Source organism: Rhinopithecus bieti, unplaced genomic scaffold (genome assembly GCF_001698545.2).
Source record: "Rhinopithecus bieti isolate Rb0 unplaced genomic scaffold, ASM169854v2 scaffold_18434, whole genome shotgun sequence".
In the NCBI taxonomy this organism is placed as follows: Eukaryota; Metazoa; Chordata; class Mammalia; order Primates; family Cercopithecidae; genus Rhinopithecus; species Rhinopithecus bieti.
The window spans coordinates 477,402-500,720 of record NW_016809126.1 but is presented as its reverse complement, the minus strand read 5'-3'; the positions used below and the strand labels follow the sequence as shown (position 1 = coordinate 500,720).

The 23,319-nt window shown below is 36.5% G+C and overlaps 1 protein-coding gene across 1 annotated transcript in view; it reads right to left on the bottom strand.

The window, feature by feature from the left end:
- The window catches only part of CEP126 (centrosomal protein 126), a 78,265-nt gene that overhangs the window by 25,812 nt on the left and 29,134 nt on the right, over positions 1-23,319 (bottom strand). The window contains 2 exon segments of the mRNA XM_017888596.1: positions 8,237-10,382; positions 13,752-13,950. Of these exon segments, the coding sequence (XP_017744085.1) occupies positions 8,237-10,382; positions 13,752-13,950 (2,345 nt within the window).

Below are 23,319 nucleotides of genomic sequence, written 5' to 3'. Positions count from 1 at the left end.
ATTTGACTGTGTCTCACAGAAACAAATATATTTTGCATTGTGACCTTGGATACATACATAGTTTTATAAAATATGTTTATCCTCACAACATATGATACATTCTGGTAGTTTCCATTCTAGAATATTCTAATTCTAAAATTAGACTTCATCAAAAAAATACTGGTTACCAGTCATTGATTTCACAATTGACGAACAAGTCATGTCCCACAGTTTAAAAAGCACTATATTATGCTTATTTCCACCTGTATCGATATGCTAAATGCTACATACGCAAAATATTATAGTTTCCACTGAGATTATTTCGGCAGCAATATAGTTTCTATGTTGTTTTCTATTCTTGGAATTTTCTTCCTCTAAATCTTGAGAAGTCCTCATCTTTATCTAAAAAGCTTTAAACACCTTGCATAAAAATTCCCTTGTTCACGTAACTGCTGTGTCAAGGTTTTATCTCATCCCTCAGTCTACTCATCAATCTTCTGAAGTCACTTTTGTACTTTCTTGATTGAATTATTTATGTTTGTGCTTTATTGTTCTTTGTAGTTTTGTGGATTGTAAATTATTGATCGCAGTTAAAGACACAGTATATGCCTGAAACAGTTCATGTATTTTTCTGTTCATATACATGTGTTTAAATATTATCTAACAATACAATAGCTGAGAATCTTGCCATTTTTGCAAAAATAATGTAGCTTGCACTGGTATCTCTGGCCAAATTCCTAGTTTCATATGAAAATTCTAGATATGATAGTTTCACCACCACAACTCAAAATAAAGCAACTGATCTTCAATAAAGCATTATATTTTTTAAAATCTGTAGTATTCTTCATTGTAAACACAAAAAAAATACTGGAGACAATCTCAGAATTATAGTTTTGGAAAAAATCTTCGAAGTTAACTAGTTCAACCTGTAACCTATGGATCTAAATTACTCACAGGTGGACATTCAACTGCTGCTTGAATGGAATAGTGATGGGGAGCCACTACCTCATGGGGGCATCCTCTTCCTTCGCTGGATAGCTCAAATCCTTCCTTACGCTGAGCTGAAAACCTCTCTGCAATTTTTACCCTTTCATTTCAGTTCTGTTTACTCCTTCTTCTTTGTAATAAGCCTTCAAATATTTGTACATAGCTATCATGTCTCTTAGGCTTGTGTTTCTTTAACTGACTTTTAGACTGAATCTCTCCTCTCATAGCCCTGGGTAATCTAGTTTGTTTATAATTCCTTAAAATATATATTATAAAATGACATAGAGTACAGCAGTACTTCTAAAGATCTGCTTGTTACTGCCTAAAATTATTACCCATCACCTAGGTATTAAGCCCTGGATGCATTAGCTATTTATCCTGATGCTCTCCCCTCCCCACTCCAAGACTCTAGTGTGTGTTGTTCCCCTCCCTGTGCCCACGTGTTCTCATTGTTCAGTTCCCATTTATAAGTGAGAACATGTGGTGTTTGATTTTCTGTTCTGTGTTAGTTTGCTGAGGATAATGGCTTCCAGCTTCATCTATATTCTTGCAAAGGACATGATCTTGTTCCTTTTTATGGCTGCATAGCATTCCATAGTGTATATGTATCACATAATTAGAAACCATTTTATACTGTATGACTGAAAAACATTAAAAAGTTTATCAGACTTTTGGTGAAGATGGAGTAAAGGTAACTTTCATATATTACTCTGGAAAATAATTTGGATTACCTAGTAAAGTTGAAAATACACATACCATATGGTTCAGCAACGTGTGCATCACTAGATGTACAAAGCTGTTCTTGAAAGAATTATTCATAAAAGGAAGAAACTAGAAGCAACACAAATGTCCAGTGCCAGGAGAATGAAAACATTGTTTGAACATTCATATAATTGAATGTGATTGTAGCAATGAATATGAAGTACAGCCCACTAATCAATCTAAAAAACAAAGTTGATTGCAATACATTCATATGTGGCAAAATTACCAAGAAAATCATGGAATAATTAACAAGAATTTCTTTTTTTTTTTTGAGATGGAGTCTCACTCTGTCGCCCAGGCTGCAGTGCAACAGCACAATCTCGGCTCACTGCAACCTCCACTTCCTAGGTTCAGGTGATTTTCCTGCCTTAGCCTCCGGAGTAGCTGGGACTAAAGGTGCGTGCCAGCACATCCAGCTAATTTTTGTATTTTTAGTAGAGACAGGGTTTCACCATGTTGGCCAGGCTGGTCTTGAACTCCTGACCTTGTGATTCGCCCGCCTCGGCCTCCCAAAGTGTTGGGATTACAGGTGTGAGCCACCGTGCCCGGCTTAACATGAAATTCTTCATGGTGTTCACGTCTGTAACAGAGGAAGGGGATGCAATTGGGAAGAAGCATATAGGGCTTCGTAGGTATTGGGATTTTTCTTTTCTTTCTTATTTTATTTTTTTGGGAGACTGAGTCTCGCTCTGTTGCCCAGGCTGGAGTGCACTGGCATGTTCTTGACACACTGCAAACTCCGCCTTGGGATTGAAGTGATTCTCCTGCCTCAGGCTCCTGAGTAGCTGGGATTACAGGCGCCCACCACCACGCACAGCTAATTTTTATATTTTTGGTAGAGACGGGGTTTCACCATGTTGGCCAGGCTGGTCTCAAACTCCTGGGCTCAAGTGATCCACCTGCTTTGGCAACCCAAAGTGCTGGGATTACAGGTGTGAGCCACGGCACCTGGCCACTATTGGTGATTTTCTATTTCTAAAAGTGAGCATGGGTACAGGGTTCTCTTATTATTAGTCTTAACTTGTTCTTATATGCCACATACATTCTTTTCTATGTCAGATATATTTCACAATTAAAACTTTAAAAAGTATGCCAGGCACCATGGCTCACAACTGTAACCCCAGCTACTTGGGAGGCTGAAGCAGGAGGAATTCTTCAGCTCAGGAATTCAAGATCAGCCAGGGCAATGCAGTGAGTCCCCACCTTAAAAAAAAAATAAAGGCAACCCCCCCCCCCACCAAAACCGTAAACAGTAAACTGAATGCAAATAAATGTATGACTTTATAGCTATTTCTGCTAAACTGAACTTTACTGGTTTTGATTTGCTAGTTCAGTTAGCCAGGATGATTCTGAAGCTTGCTTCCAGCCTCGATTTCATCAGTAACTTCCTTTGATACTCTGCACCATCCACAAATTGTATAGATTAATGTACTATTTTTTTCATGTATATTACTGAAAAATTTGTTGTTATTAAGAGTTTAAAAAAAACAAAGTGAAGCTGGGCACGGTGGCTCACACCTATAATCCCAGTACTTGGGAGGCCTAGGGAGGCAGAGCACCTGAGCCTGAGCTCAGGAGTTTGAGACCAGCCTGGGCAACATGGTGAGACTTCATCTCTACCAAAAATACAAAAAATTAGCCAGGCGTGGCGGTGCGTGCCTGTGGTCTCAGCTACTGAGAAGGCTGAGGTGGGAGGATCACTTGACCTTGGGAGGCAGAGGTTGCACCAAGATCATGCCATTGCACTCCAGCCCAGGTGACAGTGAGATCCCTGTCTCAGAAAAAAATAAACAAAGTAGCTCAATATTTAAGAACATAGATTCATAATGCCTTAATTTTGAGTATGCCACTTACACTAGCTATGCAATTTATACAGTCAGTTATCCTCTATGTGACCCAGTTTCCTCAGCTATAAAATGGGTGTAAGAATATTACTTACCTCACAGATTTATTGGGAGGATTAACTTTGTTTCAATATTTAAAGTGCTTAGTAATTGGAACATAATAAATGTTACCTAATTTTTGCCTAGGATATTTCCTCATCTATAAAATGTGACAGTTTAAAGGAAATTGTCACATTGGTCCTTTCTAGTAATCAAATTTTTGATTCTGTGAAGATATTCTTAATAATTATTGGAAAAGAAAAAAGTATTCTTTTTGAAATCAGATTTAAATAATGTGTCAACATCATTTGGCTTTCAAAAAAATGGAAGTAGAATCTATGTATAGAAAAGTGCACAAATTGAAAATAAACAGATTATATACCCAAACCTAGATTTCACAGCCACTCATGTCAAGAAACTGAATATTACTAGCACCAAAAATGCTCCCCTCATTACCTGTTTCCATATACTCCCCTGCCATTTTACCTGTTCTTGAGATAAATGGAGCAGAATATGCATTTTTATTGTGCAATATGGTTCTTTTGCACAATATTATGGTGTAAGGTATACCCACACTGCTGTTTTTCAGCAATAGCTCATTTATATTAGAGTATTTCATTAAATGAATAATGGAATTTAACTCTATTTATATATTATACTATTGAAGAACATTTTGAGTTCTTTATATCTTCTGGATATAAGCCCTTTGTCAGTAACATGCATTACAAATATTCTCCCACTCTGTGGTTTTCCTTTTCAATCTGTTAATGGTTTTTTGGATGAAAATAGTCTCTCATTTTAAGAAAAATGAGCAGTGAAAGTGATGAGGAAAGAGAAGTGGGGAAATTAGATGTTTGGGGAGGATGTTTGAAATAATTATTTCAAAGGAAGGACAGTGAATTTACGAGAGAAACAGTAGGTACTCAGTAATGTTGATCATCAGAAAATGTTGATCATAAATCTACAGTATAGCCAATATGCCTGGCACATTGGTATGAATTTTCTCTGCTACTTAGAAGGAGGCAGAGAAAAAGTAAATAATTTTTTCCCCTGGGTGGGGGAGGGTTGTTTGATTCCTGTGACAAAAAAGACCAAGAGGCAAAGAGCTTAGGATATTGGTAAAAGAACTAATGAAATGATGAACCTGGCCAGGCACAGTGGCTCATGCCTATAATCCTAGCACTTTGGGAGACCGAGTGGGAAGATGGCTTGAGCCCAGGAGTTCAAGACCAGCCTGGGTATCATAGGGAGACCCTGTCTCTATATAAAAAAATTAGTTGGGCATGGAGGTGTGTACCTGTAGTGCCTGAAAGGTTGAGGTGGGAGCATTGCTTGAGCTCAGGAGTCCCAGGCTGCACTAAGCCATGATCATGCCACTGTGCCCTAGCCTGGGGAACAAAGTGAGACCCCCATCTCAAAAAAAGAAAAAAAAAAAAGAAAGAAAAGAAAAAGAAATGGACCATTAAATTTAAGCTGGGTAAAGAGTAGAAAATAAAGAGCTGATGAATTGGAAAGAAAGAGATGATGAATTGGAATAAGAAAGTAGAGAAAATATTGGACTGAGGAAGCCCAGTAGGGTAGAAGAATGGGAGGAGTAAGAGTAGGGAAAAGAGAGCAGAATGTGCTTAAGTAGAGGAGTGAGTGAGTTTGCTTACTATCTGGGTAATAGGATCCATACCCCAAACCTCAGCATCATGCAATATCCCCATGTAACAAACATGCACATGTATCCTCTGTATCTAAAATAAAAGCTGAACTAAAAAAAAAGACGTAGAGAAGTTATGAATGTTGACGAGGTCCAGAATATAGCAAAGGGAATGGGTATTTGAGGCAGAATTGTATAGAAAGTTATTAGAGATGAAAAAGGAGTGAGGAAGATCAGGGTGTTTGCTCATCCATATAAAAGTTGAACTATCCAGTATGATGGCAAAGACTTTGTATGGAAATGAAGACTGTGAACCAAATATCAAAGTCATCTTTTAGGGGGGAAATAACTTGAGACATGAGGAGGTGGTATAGTTGAATGGCTTGGATCTAATTGGAAGAGGTTTTCCTAGAGAGTTATGCTAGAGTGTTCTGGAAATGCTAATTGAGAACAAGATGCTCTCTACAACTGTCAACTCTGGATGCATAAGGGTATAAAAATAAAATGAACTGGCAAATAAAAGAGTAGGAAAAGAAATCCCACAAATGCTCACTGAGCTACAATCCAGCATTAACAAAGAGTTCACTTGAAGCATTTTATATTTAAACAGTTTTGGAAAAAAAGCTTAAATGACTGAACATACAAAATATTCAGTATTGTTAATATTGTTATATTTTCAAAGTTATATTTTCACTGTATTAATATGTATAGATATTTACAACAGTATGAATATTTAAGAACATTTAAGAATGCTAAAATTCATTATATTTTCCAATGTCCCTTATACGAAGGTCCCAGAGAGAAGTACCTCCTTTGATTAAATGTTGGTAAAATATTGGTTTCTCCAGATAAAATGTATCCCATTCCTTTATCAGAGAATCAGATAATTTTAATATGCTACCCTTTTGTACATAAGCTATTGGGAAACTGTAAGTTTCCTAATATTTTTCCTAATTAGCAGAGTGTGATATATGATATTTGCTTAATAACTATATTTACTATATGGTTTTAGTACAAAAAGCATAGGACTTGGAACCACAGAGATCTGGATCAAAATACCAATTCTGCTATTTACTAGCTCTTGACCTTGGATAATTCTGCTTACTTCTTTGAAAACAGTGTCTTAAAATATTTATTTCTCAGTATTATTAGAAGGTTTAAATCAGATAATAAGTATAAAACAGTACTGTGACTGGTACAAGGTAGAAACTCAAAAAGGGTAACCATCATTATTTATTTTAGAATATTTAATCTGTATGATACCTTCATTTTTTGAAGTGTTGTGAAAACTAAAGTTACATTTTGAAATGACTGGATAAAAAAATCATAATTTTAGTGACAGAAACAATTTTTTAAAATCTAGATTTTTGTAGAAAAGTAATGAAGATTCTTAGATTATAGTGTCTGCATTTAGCTTCCCTTCTGCTAATGTGGCTTGTATCCATTCAATTCAAGTAGAGCCTGGGTGATTACTAAGTGCCAGACACTTGTTAGGATCCGGGGATACTGTGATGAATTACACAAATGTCCCTGGTCCTTAAAAACTCATGGTTTAATTGAAGATGACTTTGAATATTAAATTTTAAACTATCATTATATATCAATATTTATTCATACCTTTGGAAAACAAGAGTTGTTTTCTGATTGCCTCCAGACTCCAGTCCTGTTTCTCAATAGGCAACTGTTTCCTATTGGCAGGAGAATGTATTGCTTTCTAGTTTATTCCCTCATAGGAGGAAAGAAGTTTTATGAGAGTCAACCAGCTAGTAAGGGCAATGGCATTCTATAGAGAATTAATTTTCAAAAATATTTCAAGGCAACGATATCATTTTTTTGCTCTCATGGCAGATAAAAGCGGAGCTACCACACTTTGGGAAAGGGAATGGGAGAATCAGGTATATCTAATTAATATTAGTTTATAGCAACTCAATTTAACAAACATTTTAAAGAAAAATGAATATAAATTACATGTATTCACTTGTTTATAATAATTTAAACAATATTTTTCACTGTGCTTTCTTTGATGGAAAATTTGACTACAATAGTAATGACAGAATAATATGGGACAAGAATTAGATCCTATTCCTTGTCCTTCCTCTTAAACTAACAGGAAAAGTCATGGAAAAAAATGGAGGCTGGCAAAAGTTTCTAATTTCAGTTGAGCACAGGTTGGGTCATTCTCTTAAAAACTTCAGCTACTAATGTCACAGTGTTTTGTTTTTTTTTTTGAGATGGAGTCTGGCTGTGTCACCCAGGCTGCAGTGCAGTGGTGCACAATCTCGGCTCACTGCAACCTCCGCCTCCTGGGCTCTAGGTTCAAATGATTCTCCTGCCTCCTCCCATGCAACTGGGATTATAGGCACGCACCACCATGCCCAGCTAATTTTTGTATTTTTGTAGAGACAGGGTTTCGCCAGGTTGGCCAGGCTGGTCTCGAACTTCCACTCTCAAGTAAATCTGCGCACCTTGGCCTCCCAAAGTGCTGGGATTACAGACATGAGCCACCGTGCCTGGCCAAAAATCACAATATTACAGGAGGTAAGTTACTTCTTTTTTTTTTTTTTAGAGACAGAGTCTTGCTCTGTCATCAGGCTGGAGTGCAAGTGATGCGATATTGGCTCACTGCAACCTCTGCCTCCCAGGTTCAAGCAATTCTCCTTCCTTTGCCTCCCAAGTAGCTGGGACTATAGGCATGTGCCACCATGCCGGGCTAACTTTTGTATTAGTAGAGATGGGATTTTGCTATGTTGGCCAGGCTGGTCTTGAACTCCTCGCCTTAAGTAATCCACCCACCTGGGCCTCCCAAAGTGCTGGGATTACAGGTGTAAGCCACTGTGCTCGGCCTGGAGGTAAGTTATTTCTATACAGCTATTGTTTAATATTAATATTTATGTAGTATGTATGTCCATACATAAATAGGAACAATTTCCTTAACAGAGGTGTACATTTTATCTATAAAAAGCCATAAATTTATTCTTACCTGTAGCCCTCTTATTTTGATGCAGGACATTATGCCCTGTTTTCCACAAGGGAACTGATTCTTCTTTAGCAGTCCTTAGAGTCACAGATGGATAACTTTCTTCACAAACAGGACTTCTTTGGGTGCAATATAATGTCCCATCTTGCTGGGCAACTGCTTGAGTGCCATTTGAATGATTTATTTTTGCAAAAGTTTGGCACTCTGAAGAACAATATGATGGCAGTGATGGTATCACAGTGACTAGATCAGAACAAGCATTTGAGAGTGGAGAACTACTTTCCTGATTCCACTGATTCAAATTGTGTTCTGTTGGAAGCTCATGTTTTGAATTAAAACAGTTATGTGTAATAATGTTTTGAGGATTTTCAGGAGTTACTGATGGACACTGAGACACTTGTATATTTTTACCACTTCTAATATTTGATGTACATTGAGGAGGAGGAGGACGAGGTATAATTAATTTTCCCTGAGCTTGTGTAAATATGTTGACTTTGCTTGCAGATTGTGGTTCAATGACAGTGCCTTTTCTGTTTGTACATATAAAGCCTGATTGGACTTTTGCAGATCCCGGTTTTCTAATTATTTTTGCTCCACCTCTTTGTGGCTTACCCTGCTTAGTTTTAGAATCATCATGTACAGGGATTTTACTTTCCTCTTTTTTTGAGGCTGGCCAGGCATGTTTAGCAAAGTTATAACCCGAAGGTATAAAACAGTTCAAAGGCATATGGTCTGCTCCAGATCCTCCTAAAGTCGTAACGTTTTCAGAGATAGAATCCTCCCTGGATTTCTTTCTAGCAGAATTTACAGCACAAGCAGAAACACTAATTATGTTGCTTCCAGCACCACTTTGAATGTGGAATTTTTGAGAATGCTCTTGAGTTATTCCTGTTTTATTCTTCAGTGAATGACTGTCTTCAGCATTGTTTTCTATATTGCTAGTTTCATCAAACCACCTCAGCTTTTTCATAGTCTTTGGAATTTCTGCACCTTTTTCCCTTTCCTTTGTTAATTCAATACTATCTTTGATAGCTGCTGCTTTTTGATTTCCAAACTTAAAGCTCTGATTTATAATTAATGCCTTAAGATAACCATGTTCATATTTAGATTCTTTCTTTAAAATACTTTTAAGAAACCTCACACCATTTCTCTCATGGATGTTGTATTTCATTTTCTTGTGCTGGCCAACAAAGTCATAATTAGAAGTTACATTAGACAAGGATGATGTTTCAGCTAATTTTTGTTTTTCATCTTTTGAATCCGGATTGTGAGGTATATAGGCATCTTGAAAACTGTCTGAAAATAAAGGCAACTCTCCCTTATTGCAGTTAAAATATTTTGTCTTTTCTTCTTCACCATCTTTCAATTCATCTGACTTATCAGAACACTGCACTGCAACAATTTCTTTTATGTGTATACTGTTCTTTGCTGAAGGTCTAGCTGACTGTTTATTAGATGGCAAAACTAAAGGCGTTGCCACTGGTACACATGAAGTAGGAACTGAAGTAGTTCCATTTTCTTGATTTAATTCAGAATATTTCTCTTGGTCTGGAAACGTAGCCACTTCCTGGGTTGGAAAATCTGAAGTGCTTTGGGATTTGCTAAATTTAAATGTTGGGCTCTCAGTAACTAACGGCCTCTCTCTTTTGAATGCTCCAGAAGTGGAGTCAGTTGTCCTCATAGTGCTAGTTTCAGAAGTCTTTTCACATTTTTTATCTAGTACAAATATGGGTGGGCTAGATACAAAGGGTACTGAATTATTAGCAGTATTTGTGGCTCTTTCCACTGTTCCATTCAAAGAAGATGGATTTTGTTCTTTACTATTAAAATATTCCCACGAAGGTAGAACATTAGATTTACTTAAAATATCTGAGAAAGGTGTGACATTCTGAGTATTTGAAGCATCTACATTTGTAAGCCAATTATTTATATGTTGAGTTTTAGAGAATGCCAGTTTATCTTCATCAAAGCAGCTGAGTTTAGTTGATTGCATATTTGCTGGTTTGAGGGAAATGGTATTCCACTGGATGGATGTGGAATGCTCCTTATTAAGTGTTAAATACATTTCTTCATGCTCTGTAGGCTCAAGACTGTCTATACTTGAGAGGGTTTCAGAATTGGTTATCTGATTAACTTCATCACAAAATTTCTGGAAAAAAAAGAACACTGTTTTATAGCTTATAAACTTTTAAATGCCAAGATTAATGATTCAACATACCATTGTTACTGAGCCCAAATCTCCTTGCATATAGAGTAATATGACTATAAACATCATGGGTATATAAATAATTCTTATCGCTGCAGCAATCCTCAAGGTAAAAAATAGGGAGGTAACAAAGACTTAAAGTATAGTATGCTTGCTTTGATTTCAACTCCTAAAGTAATACCTGCTTATTCTAGCCACAGTTATAACTTAGAAAATATTTTTGTTATTGCTATTCCATTTAGAGTATGAAGTTTCTTGAAGGCTTAGTAATAGCAAGTGAGATTCTGAAAAATAATTATTTACAAATTGTTTTTTTTCCTAAAACATTCACTGGACTTGAATGAGGCTCCTAAAAGCTCTGCGATCCTAATGTGAGCCTCCTGTTAGTAGGGGCTACATCTTTTTACAAAACTTAATTTTGTGGATTGTAGTAAGGCTTTTAACTCTGGCTACATGTTAAAATCACATAAAGAACTGTGTCAAATATCTATACCTGGGTCCTGCTGATTTAACACTTGGATGGGGTCCATATATTGGTATTATTTAAATTCCCCAGGTAATTTTCATATGGGTTTAGACTCAAAAACTATTGACTTTAATGACTCCTTTTGGAGGTTTAGCATAGCAGTAATTTCCATAAATTCCATAGACATTTTCATCACTATTTCACTGAAATTTACATGAAATTTATCAGTCTTTAATAAAATTTCAAAATTACTTCAACGTATGGTAAATGTTTAAAATATTTCTATTTTCTCACACATATCTAGAATGCATTAATCTATATCACATATACAGAAATAAATTTTAAGAAGACATTAAATTGTATATCTAGTCAAAATGCTGAATGGAAAGAAAATTGATATCCCTTAAGATTCATCGTACATTGTAGATTTATCTAAAATATGAAAATTTTAAAATTTACATACTATGGTATCAGACAAAATTATATTCTTTTTTTAGCCCAGTAAGTAAACTAAGAACTAAAGTAAACAGATTATAGAATAAAATATTTTAATTTACATAGTTAGTTCTTATTGATTTAGTATTATGGAATAAGTTTTAAAATTATTCATGAGAGTTTTATAGTTTTAGCATTTAGTCCCTATTTATCACATCCTTTGGCATACTTCTTAAAGTGATAGTCACTCAACCAAACAGCGAACAAAACAAAGCACAGCTACTTCAATGCCTTTCTTGGAACTAAGTTGTTTTAACTGATAATGATGATGAAATCAGGCCTGGAAGGCATCCTTTGAGGTTACATCTAAAGAGACACAGAATTTGCATTAGAAGATCCTTCTAGATATAAGTATGACATCCATGGCTCTAAGATTTCCGTTTGCTTAGGTCTGTAATTGCTTCATCTCCCAAATCACCTCAAAAGAAGTTTGGCAATTTCTGATTTCATAAACAATACTCTTTTTTTTTTCAGAATTTTTTCCACCATTAAATAATGAAACATTATGATCAACTTCAAGTTTTGCTTATAAGTTACATGAGCAGTCAATATTATCTTTATTGCCCTGCATGTAACATATGTTTTTTCCCTCTGGCTTTAATCTGATTTTTACGTGCCTTTCTGTGGTATGTGTATGTGCATACACTTATCTTTCTTGGAGTTTGTTGAGCTTCTTGAGTCTGTGGATTTACAATTTTCATCAAATTTGAAACATTTCCAGTGATGGTTTCTTTAAACATTTCCATTCCCACTTTGTAAAATTTTATTTAAATTTTAATTTTAATTAAATGTGTTGATGGCTTTATATGGACTCACAGATCACTAACAATCTGTTCATTTTTTTCCAGCCTTTTTCTCCTAAAGCTTCAGCTTGGATAATTTCTATTGCTATGTTTTCAAGTCCACTAATCTTTTGTTCTGCAATCACTGCAATGTTAAGCCCATCCAGTCGATTTTCATTTCTGACAGTATGTTTTCAGATCTAGAAGGTCTGTTTATTTCTTTCTTAAACTGTTTTCTTATGTACATTTTTACTTTAATTCCTTGAAAATATTTATAAAAATATGTTAAAATTCCTTGCTGGTTAATTCCATCATCTCTGTTATTTCTGTCTGATTATACTGACTACTCTTCTCCTGGTTATGGGTCATATTTTCCTGATTCTTCATATATCTAGTAAGTTTTGATTGAATGCTGACATTGTGAGCATCATGTTATTGAATATTTAGATTTCATAGTCTTCTTTAAGAAAGTGTTGGCCAGGCATGGTGGTTCACACCTGTAATCCCAGCACTTTGGGAGGCCGAGGCGGTCGGATCATGGGGTCCAGAGATTGAGACCATCCTGGCCAACGTGGTGAAACCCCGTCTCTACTAAAAGTACAAAAATTAGCCAGGCATGGTGGCAGGCACCTGTAGTCCCAGCTACTCAGGAGGCTGAGGCAGGAGAATTGCTTGAACCCAGGAGGCGGAGGTTGCAGTGAGCTGAGATTGTACCACTGCACTCCAGCCTGGTGACAGAGTGAGACTCCATCCCCCCTCCCCCCAAAAAAGAAAAGAAAAATAGAAAAAGGTGTTAAGTTTTTTTGTTTAATAGGTAGCTTGGGTTACTAGTGGATCTTTTTAAGGCTTATTCAGGCAATATACCTACATAGAAAGCCTAGGTGGTCATAAGGCTTACGTCATTTGTTTCCCCTTTTGAAGATCACATCTTGCACTGCCTCTGGCTCATGTCTAAAAGCCGTTGTTTTATATATTTTATTCATAATCATAGTTGTTTATGGTAGGAAGGCACATCACGATAGCTGCCAGGAATCTTCTGTTTTGCCTTCTTAGCCTTGCCACTGTTGATTAATCGTTGGATGAATCAGGTCAATGTTGTGAATTTAATCTTGATATTGGTTTATTAAAAATCTCATAAATGTGTATAATTATTAATGAAAAATAAAGTACATGGATGGACATGTAGGAAAATCAGCCGATATCTCTGTATTCAGTTGTGGAAAAAATAACAAAGTATATGCCCTTCTAGGGACAGATTAAAAACATCATTTCTAGTGAATTCTGCCATATTTCCATTAAGAAACTAAAATCTACATCTTTATAATTTTCTGGTTCCTTTTTATAATACAATCTCTAACAATAATACATTACATTGTACTTTCAAAGGTAAGGAAAAAACTAAAAAATTATTTCTATAGTTTCTATGATGAATTTGTGCTGATTCATCCACACTCTCTTTCAAGGCTACTCTTAGCTAGTAAGATATTTCTTCAGTGGAGAACACTGCAAAAGTGGAGCAAAATTAGTACAAGGAATTAAAATATTAACAACATTTTTATAGTTTCATACTTGCAAATTGCTTAGATGCTGATCTTCTAGGCGTTTCTGAGTTTCCTCCAGTTTAAGCTGGAACACATTTTTGCTAGTAGCCAAGGTTGCCCTCATGTTTTCATTCATTTCTTTATCATAATTGATTCTGGATAAAAGTTGTTTCTGATGTTTGTGATCATTTTTTGATACTGCTGAAGGCAAGGCAGAATCTATAGCTCTGTGAACCAGACATAGAAAGCGCTTAGTACATTTAAATAAAGTTAACTTCTTTCTATATGTATATATATGACACATTTGTGTAATATGTGTGTGTTTGTCCAGGTAACCACATATAAGGATATTGGAGAAATATATAGACATGTTAGAATGAGAATTTAAGGCAATCAATAGTAGAATAAAAATAGTTATGAGACTAAAGTGCCAGTAAAGAACTCCACCTTCATATAGGAATGCCTAGTAATTCATGGCTTTATTTATTATAACCTATCCCTCTATCATCTGGGATAAGGGTAGAAGTAATTCCTGTGTAGAGTTAGTCCTCAGGTCTTTAAGAGCATTCCTATATGGATAATAATACACTGCATTACCCTTCTTTCTGAGTTGATGTCATGGCTGGTAGGTTAGGAAAAAACTGTAACCCTAATAGTGTTGGTTGAAGATTCAAGCAGATAGAAAATATAAAAATTGCTTGTCGGGGTTGGCAGGAATTTCCTCCCTATTTAACTAGCTTTGGGAACTTGGATCTTCCTCAATGGAGGCCAAGTACTCACTTATTTTCAGTTATTTCAGGAATACAAATAGGAATATAAGTATGGTTTTTATGCCACAGAAGTGTACCCTTAATATAGAGCCTACCTTTACTATGCTAAAGGGTCATTCAAACATTTTCAGTGCATGACATCATTTTCTATTAGAATTTTGTATCTTCTGCAAACCTATAGCATGTTACATTTCAGTACACATATAAAGTGAAAGCAAAGAACTAAAGAAGATTTTTGGGGGAGGATAGGATGGGGATGAGACTATCATATAGCTGAATGCTGCTGCACTGAGGCTGGCAGTATGAATCCCAAGAGCATTTATTCCTAATTCAATTAAATTATTCTCACTTTAATGAGAATAAAAATGTTTTGGAAGGTGACGATGGTCACATGTGATATATACCTATTACCTATCTCCAATATCCATATATATCTTTATTTGGACAGACTGGAGTAGTCAAGGTCAAAGATTACTAGATTCTTAACTATCCCTTTGTGATCACACATTTAATCAGGGAGAGCAAGAAGGTATTTAATACAAGTTCCTGAACATTGAGAGTATGTTTCTGTCTCTTCCTTTTACACTTTCCTATTCTTACATAATCCTTCCCCTTCAGTCGCCCTTCCCAAACAAAATATTGCTATATCTACAAAATATCTAATAAACTCAATTTATTTACCTTTAAAGTTGTCGTCTGTCAACTTTTTCTTCTCTATTCCTTTCTTCTCTACTTCACTTTCTTCTCTTCTCTTCTCTACTTTCTTCCCCCAGTGAGGAGGATTGAAGGGGTGGATAGGAATAAAAGGAGATGGGGAGGTAGAAACAGAAGGAGAGTGAAGAATAGGGGGAAAGGAAGAGGAAATCATAAAGGAAGAAGAAACAGGAGAAATTGGAGAGGGAAAAGCTAAATAAGTTGGAGGCAAACTTGGAGAGGAAGATGAACGCAAAGGAGAGGAAAAAACAGGGATAGATGAAGGAGGTAAGGATGGAGAAGTAGAAGAGGAAGTCGAAGAAGAGGAAAGAATAGATGAGGAGGAAGAAAACGGTATACAGGCTGAAGAAAAGGATGTGGAAGTAGAAGGAGATGAAGGCAAAGAAGAAGATGGAGAATGACAGGGAGATGCAAGGGAGAGAACTGAGGCTGGCAGATGATCTGCAAAGGCCTTGGGCTGATTTGACAATGCTGTGGCTTGTGGAACAGATTGCTGGACTGACTGAAAAGGATCCAAGCTAGCAGGATGTGCAGGCAACGGAGTGACATAAGAAAGAGTGGGGACTGGTGGATGAGGGGAGTGACTGGATAAACAGGAAGGCTTCAAAACAGGGAGAGGTTCCAAAGGGGTTGGGGAAACAACCAGTTGAGCTGGAAGGGAACGACGAACAAGGGCAGGCATTAGAGTGGCTGCGGTGGAACGCTGTGCTGGAAGGAAATGTTTGGGTCTGAAAGTTTTGTAAAATAACTTGTTCTGTGAGTCAGGGTCAGGAATGATTGGAGACCTTTGGGGTGGGTGGGGTAGATGGCCAGGTGGGCAAGAAGGAATTGGTGCTGGTAGATGAGGGAAGCTGCTAGAAATGCTGGAAGTAGCTGGGGTTGGAGGACGAGGACGATATTTAATTGGGTAAGACAGTAATGGGACTGGTGCAAAGGTCTTTGGAAGAGTAGAGGGTACAGATGGATGGACAGGCAGTATATGGGGCTGGTGGGTAGGAGAAACAGTTGGGTAGCTAGGAAGAATTTGGAAGCAGTGGGACCGCAATGGGACCCGCGGAGGAGACAGTTGATCAGGTAAGTAGGGGTCAGGTGTGGAGACAGCTGGACAGGCAGGAATGGATCTGCACAGGTGGAAAAGCATTTGGACAGGCAAGTAGAGAGACAGCCTTATTAAGATTTTTTTTTTTTTGGTTTATTGGGCTGCCTCTAGGCTTTTGACTCATGTGTTGCTTTTTTTTGTCCATAGGGTCCATGCATCATCTTCCTTTGATCAACCAGTGTCCTCTCACATGGACTGAAAAATGTACATAGCTTGTTCAGGTTCGCCATTTCTTATTTCTGGCTCTGAGAGTATTTTCACTTCTCAGAAGCCTTTTACTCATACAGATACAGGAATATGGGCTAGACAATCTGGTGTAAAGCATGAGTTCAAAGGGAAAATAGAGGTCAATAGACAACTGCTCAACTCTGGCCAGATTTCTCAGTGTAGCACGTAGTTCAGGATCAACTGCCACACCACAAATACATGGATATTGGAGATAGATATCTAGCAGTATCATTTTATTGAAGTTTAACCATTTAATAAAGGAGACAATATATCCCCCTTTTACCTTACACCTTCCAGAATGGTCAAGCACATTAGTTTTATGATATGGATTTGGTGGTGATAGAAGACTAATTACTTCTTATATTTTTAACTTTACTCCCTTATTAATATTCCTATGTCTCACTATTTGCTGAAGCAGCTTCTATGTTCATGAGAACCTATTCTCTGATTTATCTTGGGGCTTAAGCACTAAATGCCCTGAATTTTGTCATACTTTTTTTTCTCTTTTACATGATCACATCGCCCACATCTTGTTTTTATCTACCACTAACATTTTCCACATTAGAATAATCTTACTGATATACTTCTGCTTCTTTGTAAGCGCCTTATTTCATGGCATTACTTTATTTCTTAACACATTTATGTTTACGTTCCACTGAAAATGTATTTTTAATATGATAGTAGTTTATCAATGATTTCAGCTTAATCAAATTTCCAATAAATAAAAATATGCCCACTAACCTAACACCTGATTCTTAATATTCCAATATCTCATATTTGTATAGAATTTCATAGTTTACAAAGCACTTTCATATACATTACTTAAGACTATTGGGTATCTGTGGAGCGAAGTCTAACTTTTTAATAAGTAAATCATAGTATTCTCACTATACATTGTATATACTTGTTGTTTTCCAAATACATAGAATTTATGTGATATATATATAAACATGCACACATAGATAGATATCATGAAGTCAAAGTCAAAATAGTATATTAAAATAACACGAAAACTAACTAGGTATTCTAATGCACAATGAAGATCATTTCTCGTAAAACAAAGACGATGTGTGTTATTTAATGATCCTAGCATAGACTTGCTGTAATCATATCTACATGTTTGCTACAGGGAAAACAAAGTTGTTCTGACAGTTTAACTCTTCTAAGACTTCAAGCAACTGCACACTGTTGAACAAGAAAAATGCCTATGCTCTTCTTCATTCTACATGAGTTTTTCAAAACTGAAAATATCTGGCCTGGCGCGGTGGCTCAGGCCTGTATTCCCAGCACTTTGGGAGGCTGAGGCGGGTGGATCACCAGGTCAAGAAATCGAGACCCTCCTGGCCAAAATGGTAAAACACAATCTCTACTAAAAATACAAAACTTAGCTGGGTATGGTGGTACGTGCCTGTAATCCCAGCTACTTGCTTGAACCCGGGAGGCAGAGGTTGCAGTGAGCTGAGATTGCACCACTGCACTCTATCTAGCCTGGCGACAGATTGAGACTAAAATATCCAATTAGCATGAAGTATAACAACTAATAGAAAAAAAAAAAACCTGAAAGTGAAGAAGCCCTGTATAAAAAATGTATATTGCTTCTATATTAACTGGTTTAGAATTTTTTAAATTAGTCTAAATAAATCCTGGGACTCCCTCTAATTGTTTGTCATTTCTTTTCAGACAAGCTTTTCTATAGAGTACTCTAAAATTATATTGCTACATATAATGTGGTAGTAAATTATATTACTACCACAACTTCCACTTGTCTCTTAACCTGACTGTTATCTGGCTTCCACCTCTACCACTTCAATGTACTACTTTGCTTGTGGTTAACTAATTACCTAATAATTGCAAAAATAGGTACTTCTTGACCACTATCTTTCTTGATTTTAATTCCCTTGGTTTCCACATCACATTTCCTGTTTATTTTCTTACTTCTCTGGTTGTTCCTTCTCAGGCTCTTTCTTGAGTTCCTCTTTCTTTGCCTGTCCTTTATATATATAATTTTTTTCTTTGCCTGTCCTTTATATATATAAAATTTTTGAGTTATGTGACTTTCTTTTTTTCTTATCTATACCCATACTTCCTTTGTAATCTTACTTATACTGTCTTTGTGACCTTATCTATATTAGTGTGTGAGTAAAGGGTTAACAAAATCTTCTCCTTTTCTGTGGACCAATTCAACTTTGAGTTAACTTTCTAAGTCTATTTCTCTGGATAATTAGTAGGATTTAAGCTGTGTTACAAGGCACATTGATTACAGTAAAAATGGCCTTTCATTGGTAAACCACATCTGGACTAAGAGGACTGCAAAGAAACCATAGATATCTGCTAGAAAGCTATAGTTTTGAGTTTCCTTGAGTATGATGATTCTTATTACCAGACATATCTCTTCCATGGGAGCAATTCATACGGAGCCATTACAAAAAACATTTGTTTCTGTTTAGAACACAGGGCCTTTTATCCAGAGTAGGTAGATGCCTACCCACTGTGATAATGTGAGCATTATAAGCCTTAAAGCTGAGCTGTCACTTATAGAGGGTAGAAACGTAGCAAAAACTAGCCCCTTAACTGCTTTGTGGCTTTCTATAAGGATTCATCCGATTGAAAAATGTTACCTAGTTGGCATGCAGTGTTTCCTGGTCTCTAACTGAAGCCAAACATAGCCTATTGCAGTTAAGGGAATTTGATTGTTTAGCTGAATCTAAGACTACCACTGGTGGATACTGCCATGACTTTAACTTTATTCATTCATCGATGACTGTCATATCTATATTCATGGCCCAGATTTCCTACTATAAGAAATTGGCTCTTGAATATCTCGTAAGTGTCTCAAACTCAAACATGTCATTCTCCTTCCAATTACTTCCTCCCCTAAACCTATTTATTCTTCCCTCATATTCATCAATTTTTTTTTTTTTTTACTGTGGCAAGAACACAACATGAGATCTACCCTCTTAACCTCATAGTCCTTATTTTGATAAATGGTTTTACCACTTATTAACTGACCAAATCTAATCTCTGGAGTCATCTTTGATTCTTTCCAGTCACTCCAGGTCTTATACAGTTACCAAAGCATATTGATTCTACTTTCTAAATAGCTTTCAAGAAGTCATCGTTTTCATCAACTAAAGTGCCATTTTACCTGATTTTTATACTTCTAGTGTTCCCCTTTTCTTTTCAATTCTGGCAACATTTCCAACCTATAAATATTGTGTGTTTGCTTAAAATCTTTCAGCAATTGTTTTTAAAACAAACTCCTTAACAAGACTCTTCATGATCTAACTCATGGCTTCCTTTCCAACCTATCTGCCCACAACTCTCTTCTTCTCACCGTACACATTAGCCAAACTGAGCTACTTGTGGCTCCCTTAACACAACATGCCTTTTATGATTCTATGCGTTTTTCACATGCTAATATTCCTTCTGGTTGAAGTTTCTTCCTGGTGTTTGTCTCAGATAAATATCCTCTGCATGTATCTAACTTCAGGCCACTTTATGCACTTTGAGAAGTGTTCACTCATGTTATGTCATGATATTTTTCCATTCAAAGTATTTACTGAATACCTCCAACATGATAGCACTGAATTAAGCACTACAGGGAATACCTGCATATGTAAGACTGAGACACTGTCCTTTAGAGTATTACAATCTGGCTGCGGGGACGAAAGTACACATGAAAATTAAGCAACAATATATACAATCATAATTTTCAAATCTATTCCTATAGCCTTGGCCTCTCACCTAACTGGTTAAATTATTTTTACACATTTCTACATGGATATTTGTCCCCTCAATTCAGAAGGCTCAAAGGGAATTTTAAAAAGTTAATCACATTCTCTTAATCATCAAGACTCAAAATATCAGTTGCTTTTGATTTTTTTTTTTTTGCTTTTTCCTATTTCCTTTGTCCTATACCAAACTCATCTATTCTTTTAATAAAATATCTTTTCTTTCTGCTTCCATTCTGTCTATTCTCCAATTCTGCTTCCTCCTCCTCTTCCTCATCTTCTTGTTCTTTTCTTTTTCCTTCTCCTTCTCCTTTTCCTTTTGAGACAGGATTTCACTCTGTTACCTAGGCTGGAGTGCAGTGGTGTGATCATAGCTCACTGCTGGGCTCAAGTGATCCTTTTATATCATCTTGAGTAGCTAGAACTACAGGTGTGTGCCAGCATGCCCAGCTAATTTTTACATTTTATGTATGTGTAGAGATGAGAGTCTTGCTATATTGTCCAGGTTGGTCTTGAACTCCTGGCCTTAATCGATTCTCCTTCCTCAGCCTCCCAAAGCACTGAAATTACAGGTATGGGCCACTATGCCCAGCCTATACTTCAATTCTTATACTTCTAGTTGATCAATATCCTTAAACTCTTATTTCTTCATGTTACTTCTCTGCACTGTGAAAGCACATTATCTTCATTCTTTCTTCTCTCTCATCCTCTCACTACTCAAAACCTTTTATTATCAGATCCATCCTTTCTTCACTATACAAAATAGCACGGTTATGGTTTAGGCAGTAAGGATCTATCCCTCGGGTTATTCCAATAATTTCCTCTCTGGTCTCCTTGCCTCCAATTTGTCTCTATCTTCTCTATTCTCTAACATTTGCACCATTTATCTTTCTAAAATAATAAAGAGGATGCTCTCACTCCTTGCTGAAAAATCTCCATTGGCTCCCCACTGGTTACAGGATAAAGTTCACACTCACCTGCTAGACATACAAACATTTTACATCTGATCACAATCTACATTTCTAGATCATCCCCTGTCCCATCAGCAACACATCCTATAGCCCCGCCACTCTGAAAAAGTTCTATTTCCTCGGGGGTCTATGCCTTTCACAACACTGTAGTACTGAACATGCCTAAAACCCAACACATGCTTCTCTGATGAATCTTAACTCATTCTTTAAGACTACCTTCTACCTTCAATGCTGTACTTCTTTATTACTTTGCTAGTATTTCTGTAACAACCCCCAGTATGCAGTATTACATGTGTATTATGTTGTAAAGACCAACAAACAGTATTATAATGTAATTGCAAACCCTTGCTAGGCAGAGGACCATATCTCAGTCACATGTGTAATCCATGCTAATCAATGTCCAACACAGAATAAGTACTTACTAAAATTCTACTCTACCTTTCTGGACTATAATTCTGTTGCTTATCACTTTAATATTCATATTTAAATATCATAAGATCTCTCTTAAGGGAAAAGCCATATATTGGCCATACATCTCCTCTGGCTATTGTCCTATCACTCTCTAACTTTCACAGCCAAACTAAACTTGTTATCCTTTTTGCTCTCCATTTCTCTTCAACTCATCGCAATTTATTTTCTGCCCCCACCACTGCACTAAAATTGGTCTGACAAAAGTTGCCAGTAACTTCTTTTGTTGTGAAATACAGTGCACACATTGTTTCTATGTTGGATATTCTCTGCCTCTCCAGATTCATTTGTCACATTTCTCTACTTGACTCTGCTCCAAGAGACTCAATCGTCCCTTGCTCTTTGATTTATGGCTGAGTTTGGCCAGTGGAAGGGACTAGAAGGAGAAACGAGGGTGACAGAAGAAAGAGGTTTTTGATAATTATTCCTCTGACTTTCTCCCTGCTGGGCTTGGTTTAGCAGTGGCTTACATTCCTCTCCCTAAGACCACAGCCTCCTTCTTCTACAGTCCAGCTCTTTTCAGTTCAGGTCTGTGTTGGTAATATTGACTTTGTGTCAGTTGTGGGGGTGCTTTACCATCCCTTGTTGGTTTTATAGTCCCTTACTTAACCTCTCAGTCACCTCTTTTAAGTGTGCCTCCTGTTTCCTGCCAGGATCCTGATTGACAGACATTATATGTCTGATTCTTTAGAAGTCATTCAATCTCTGTAAACTATTTTTTTCCCATGAAAATTTATCCTTCCCTAGTTTTCATGGTACTGACCTCTCCTAGTCCTATATGAGCCATTCTAGCCATTCTGTTTGCAAGCGTCTCTTTTTTTTCCACTTGCTTAAATGTTGCTGTTCTTCAGTGCTCATCACACACATACTCTCCATAGTTGACCATATGCATTACCATAGCTTCAAATGCCTTTAGCCTAAGTTTCTCTTGAGCTCTAAGCTATATAATTTCTACATTTATTGAAATATCCTCACCTTTCAATCCATTATCCACAATTGTTCACAATGGATTGGAATAATATGTTTAAAAAGAAAATTTCACCTTATCACCAATTTGTCTAAAATTATTCATTGACTCCTCTTAAACCCTCAAGGTAAAGTTTATACATCTTGGCATACAGATGCACTTATCCCTCCAATCTTGTATCTGGCAAAGCCATCTGTAGTTTGCATTCTATGATGTACACATGCTCTTACTCCAAGAGTATATCATGGCTTCGATTGCCCTTGGCTTTTGCACAGCTCATCTCTCTGTCTAAAATGCCATCTATTCACTTGTTCCAAATAACTACTATTTTCTTCAAAGCTTTGCTGAAGAATTCTCTGTACCATGAGGTCTTTCCTGAACTCTAATTAGGATCAAGAAGATACATTTACTTGTTCTTAGTCCTAATCAAGGGAACTATTGACCACAGATATTCTAAAAATGGAATAACATTATGCACAGGTAAAATATTAACATAATTTATTGTCTGAATTGTAGATGTTATTTATGTAAATGAATGTTATATATTATTGTAATTACTCATTTGGCACTATTCTATATTTCTGAAGCATGATTTCACTTATCTTTTAGATTATACACTAGGGATTATATTTTACAATAGTATATACT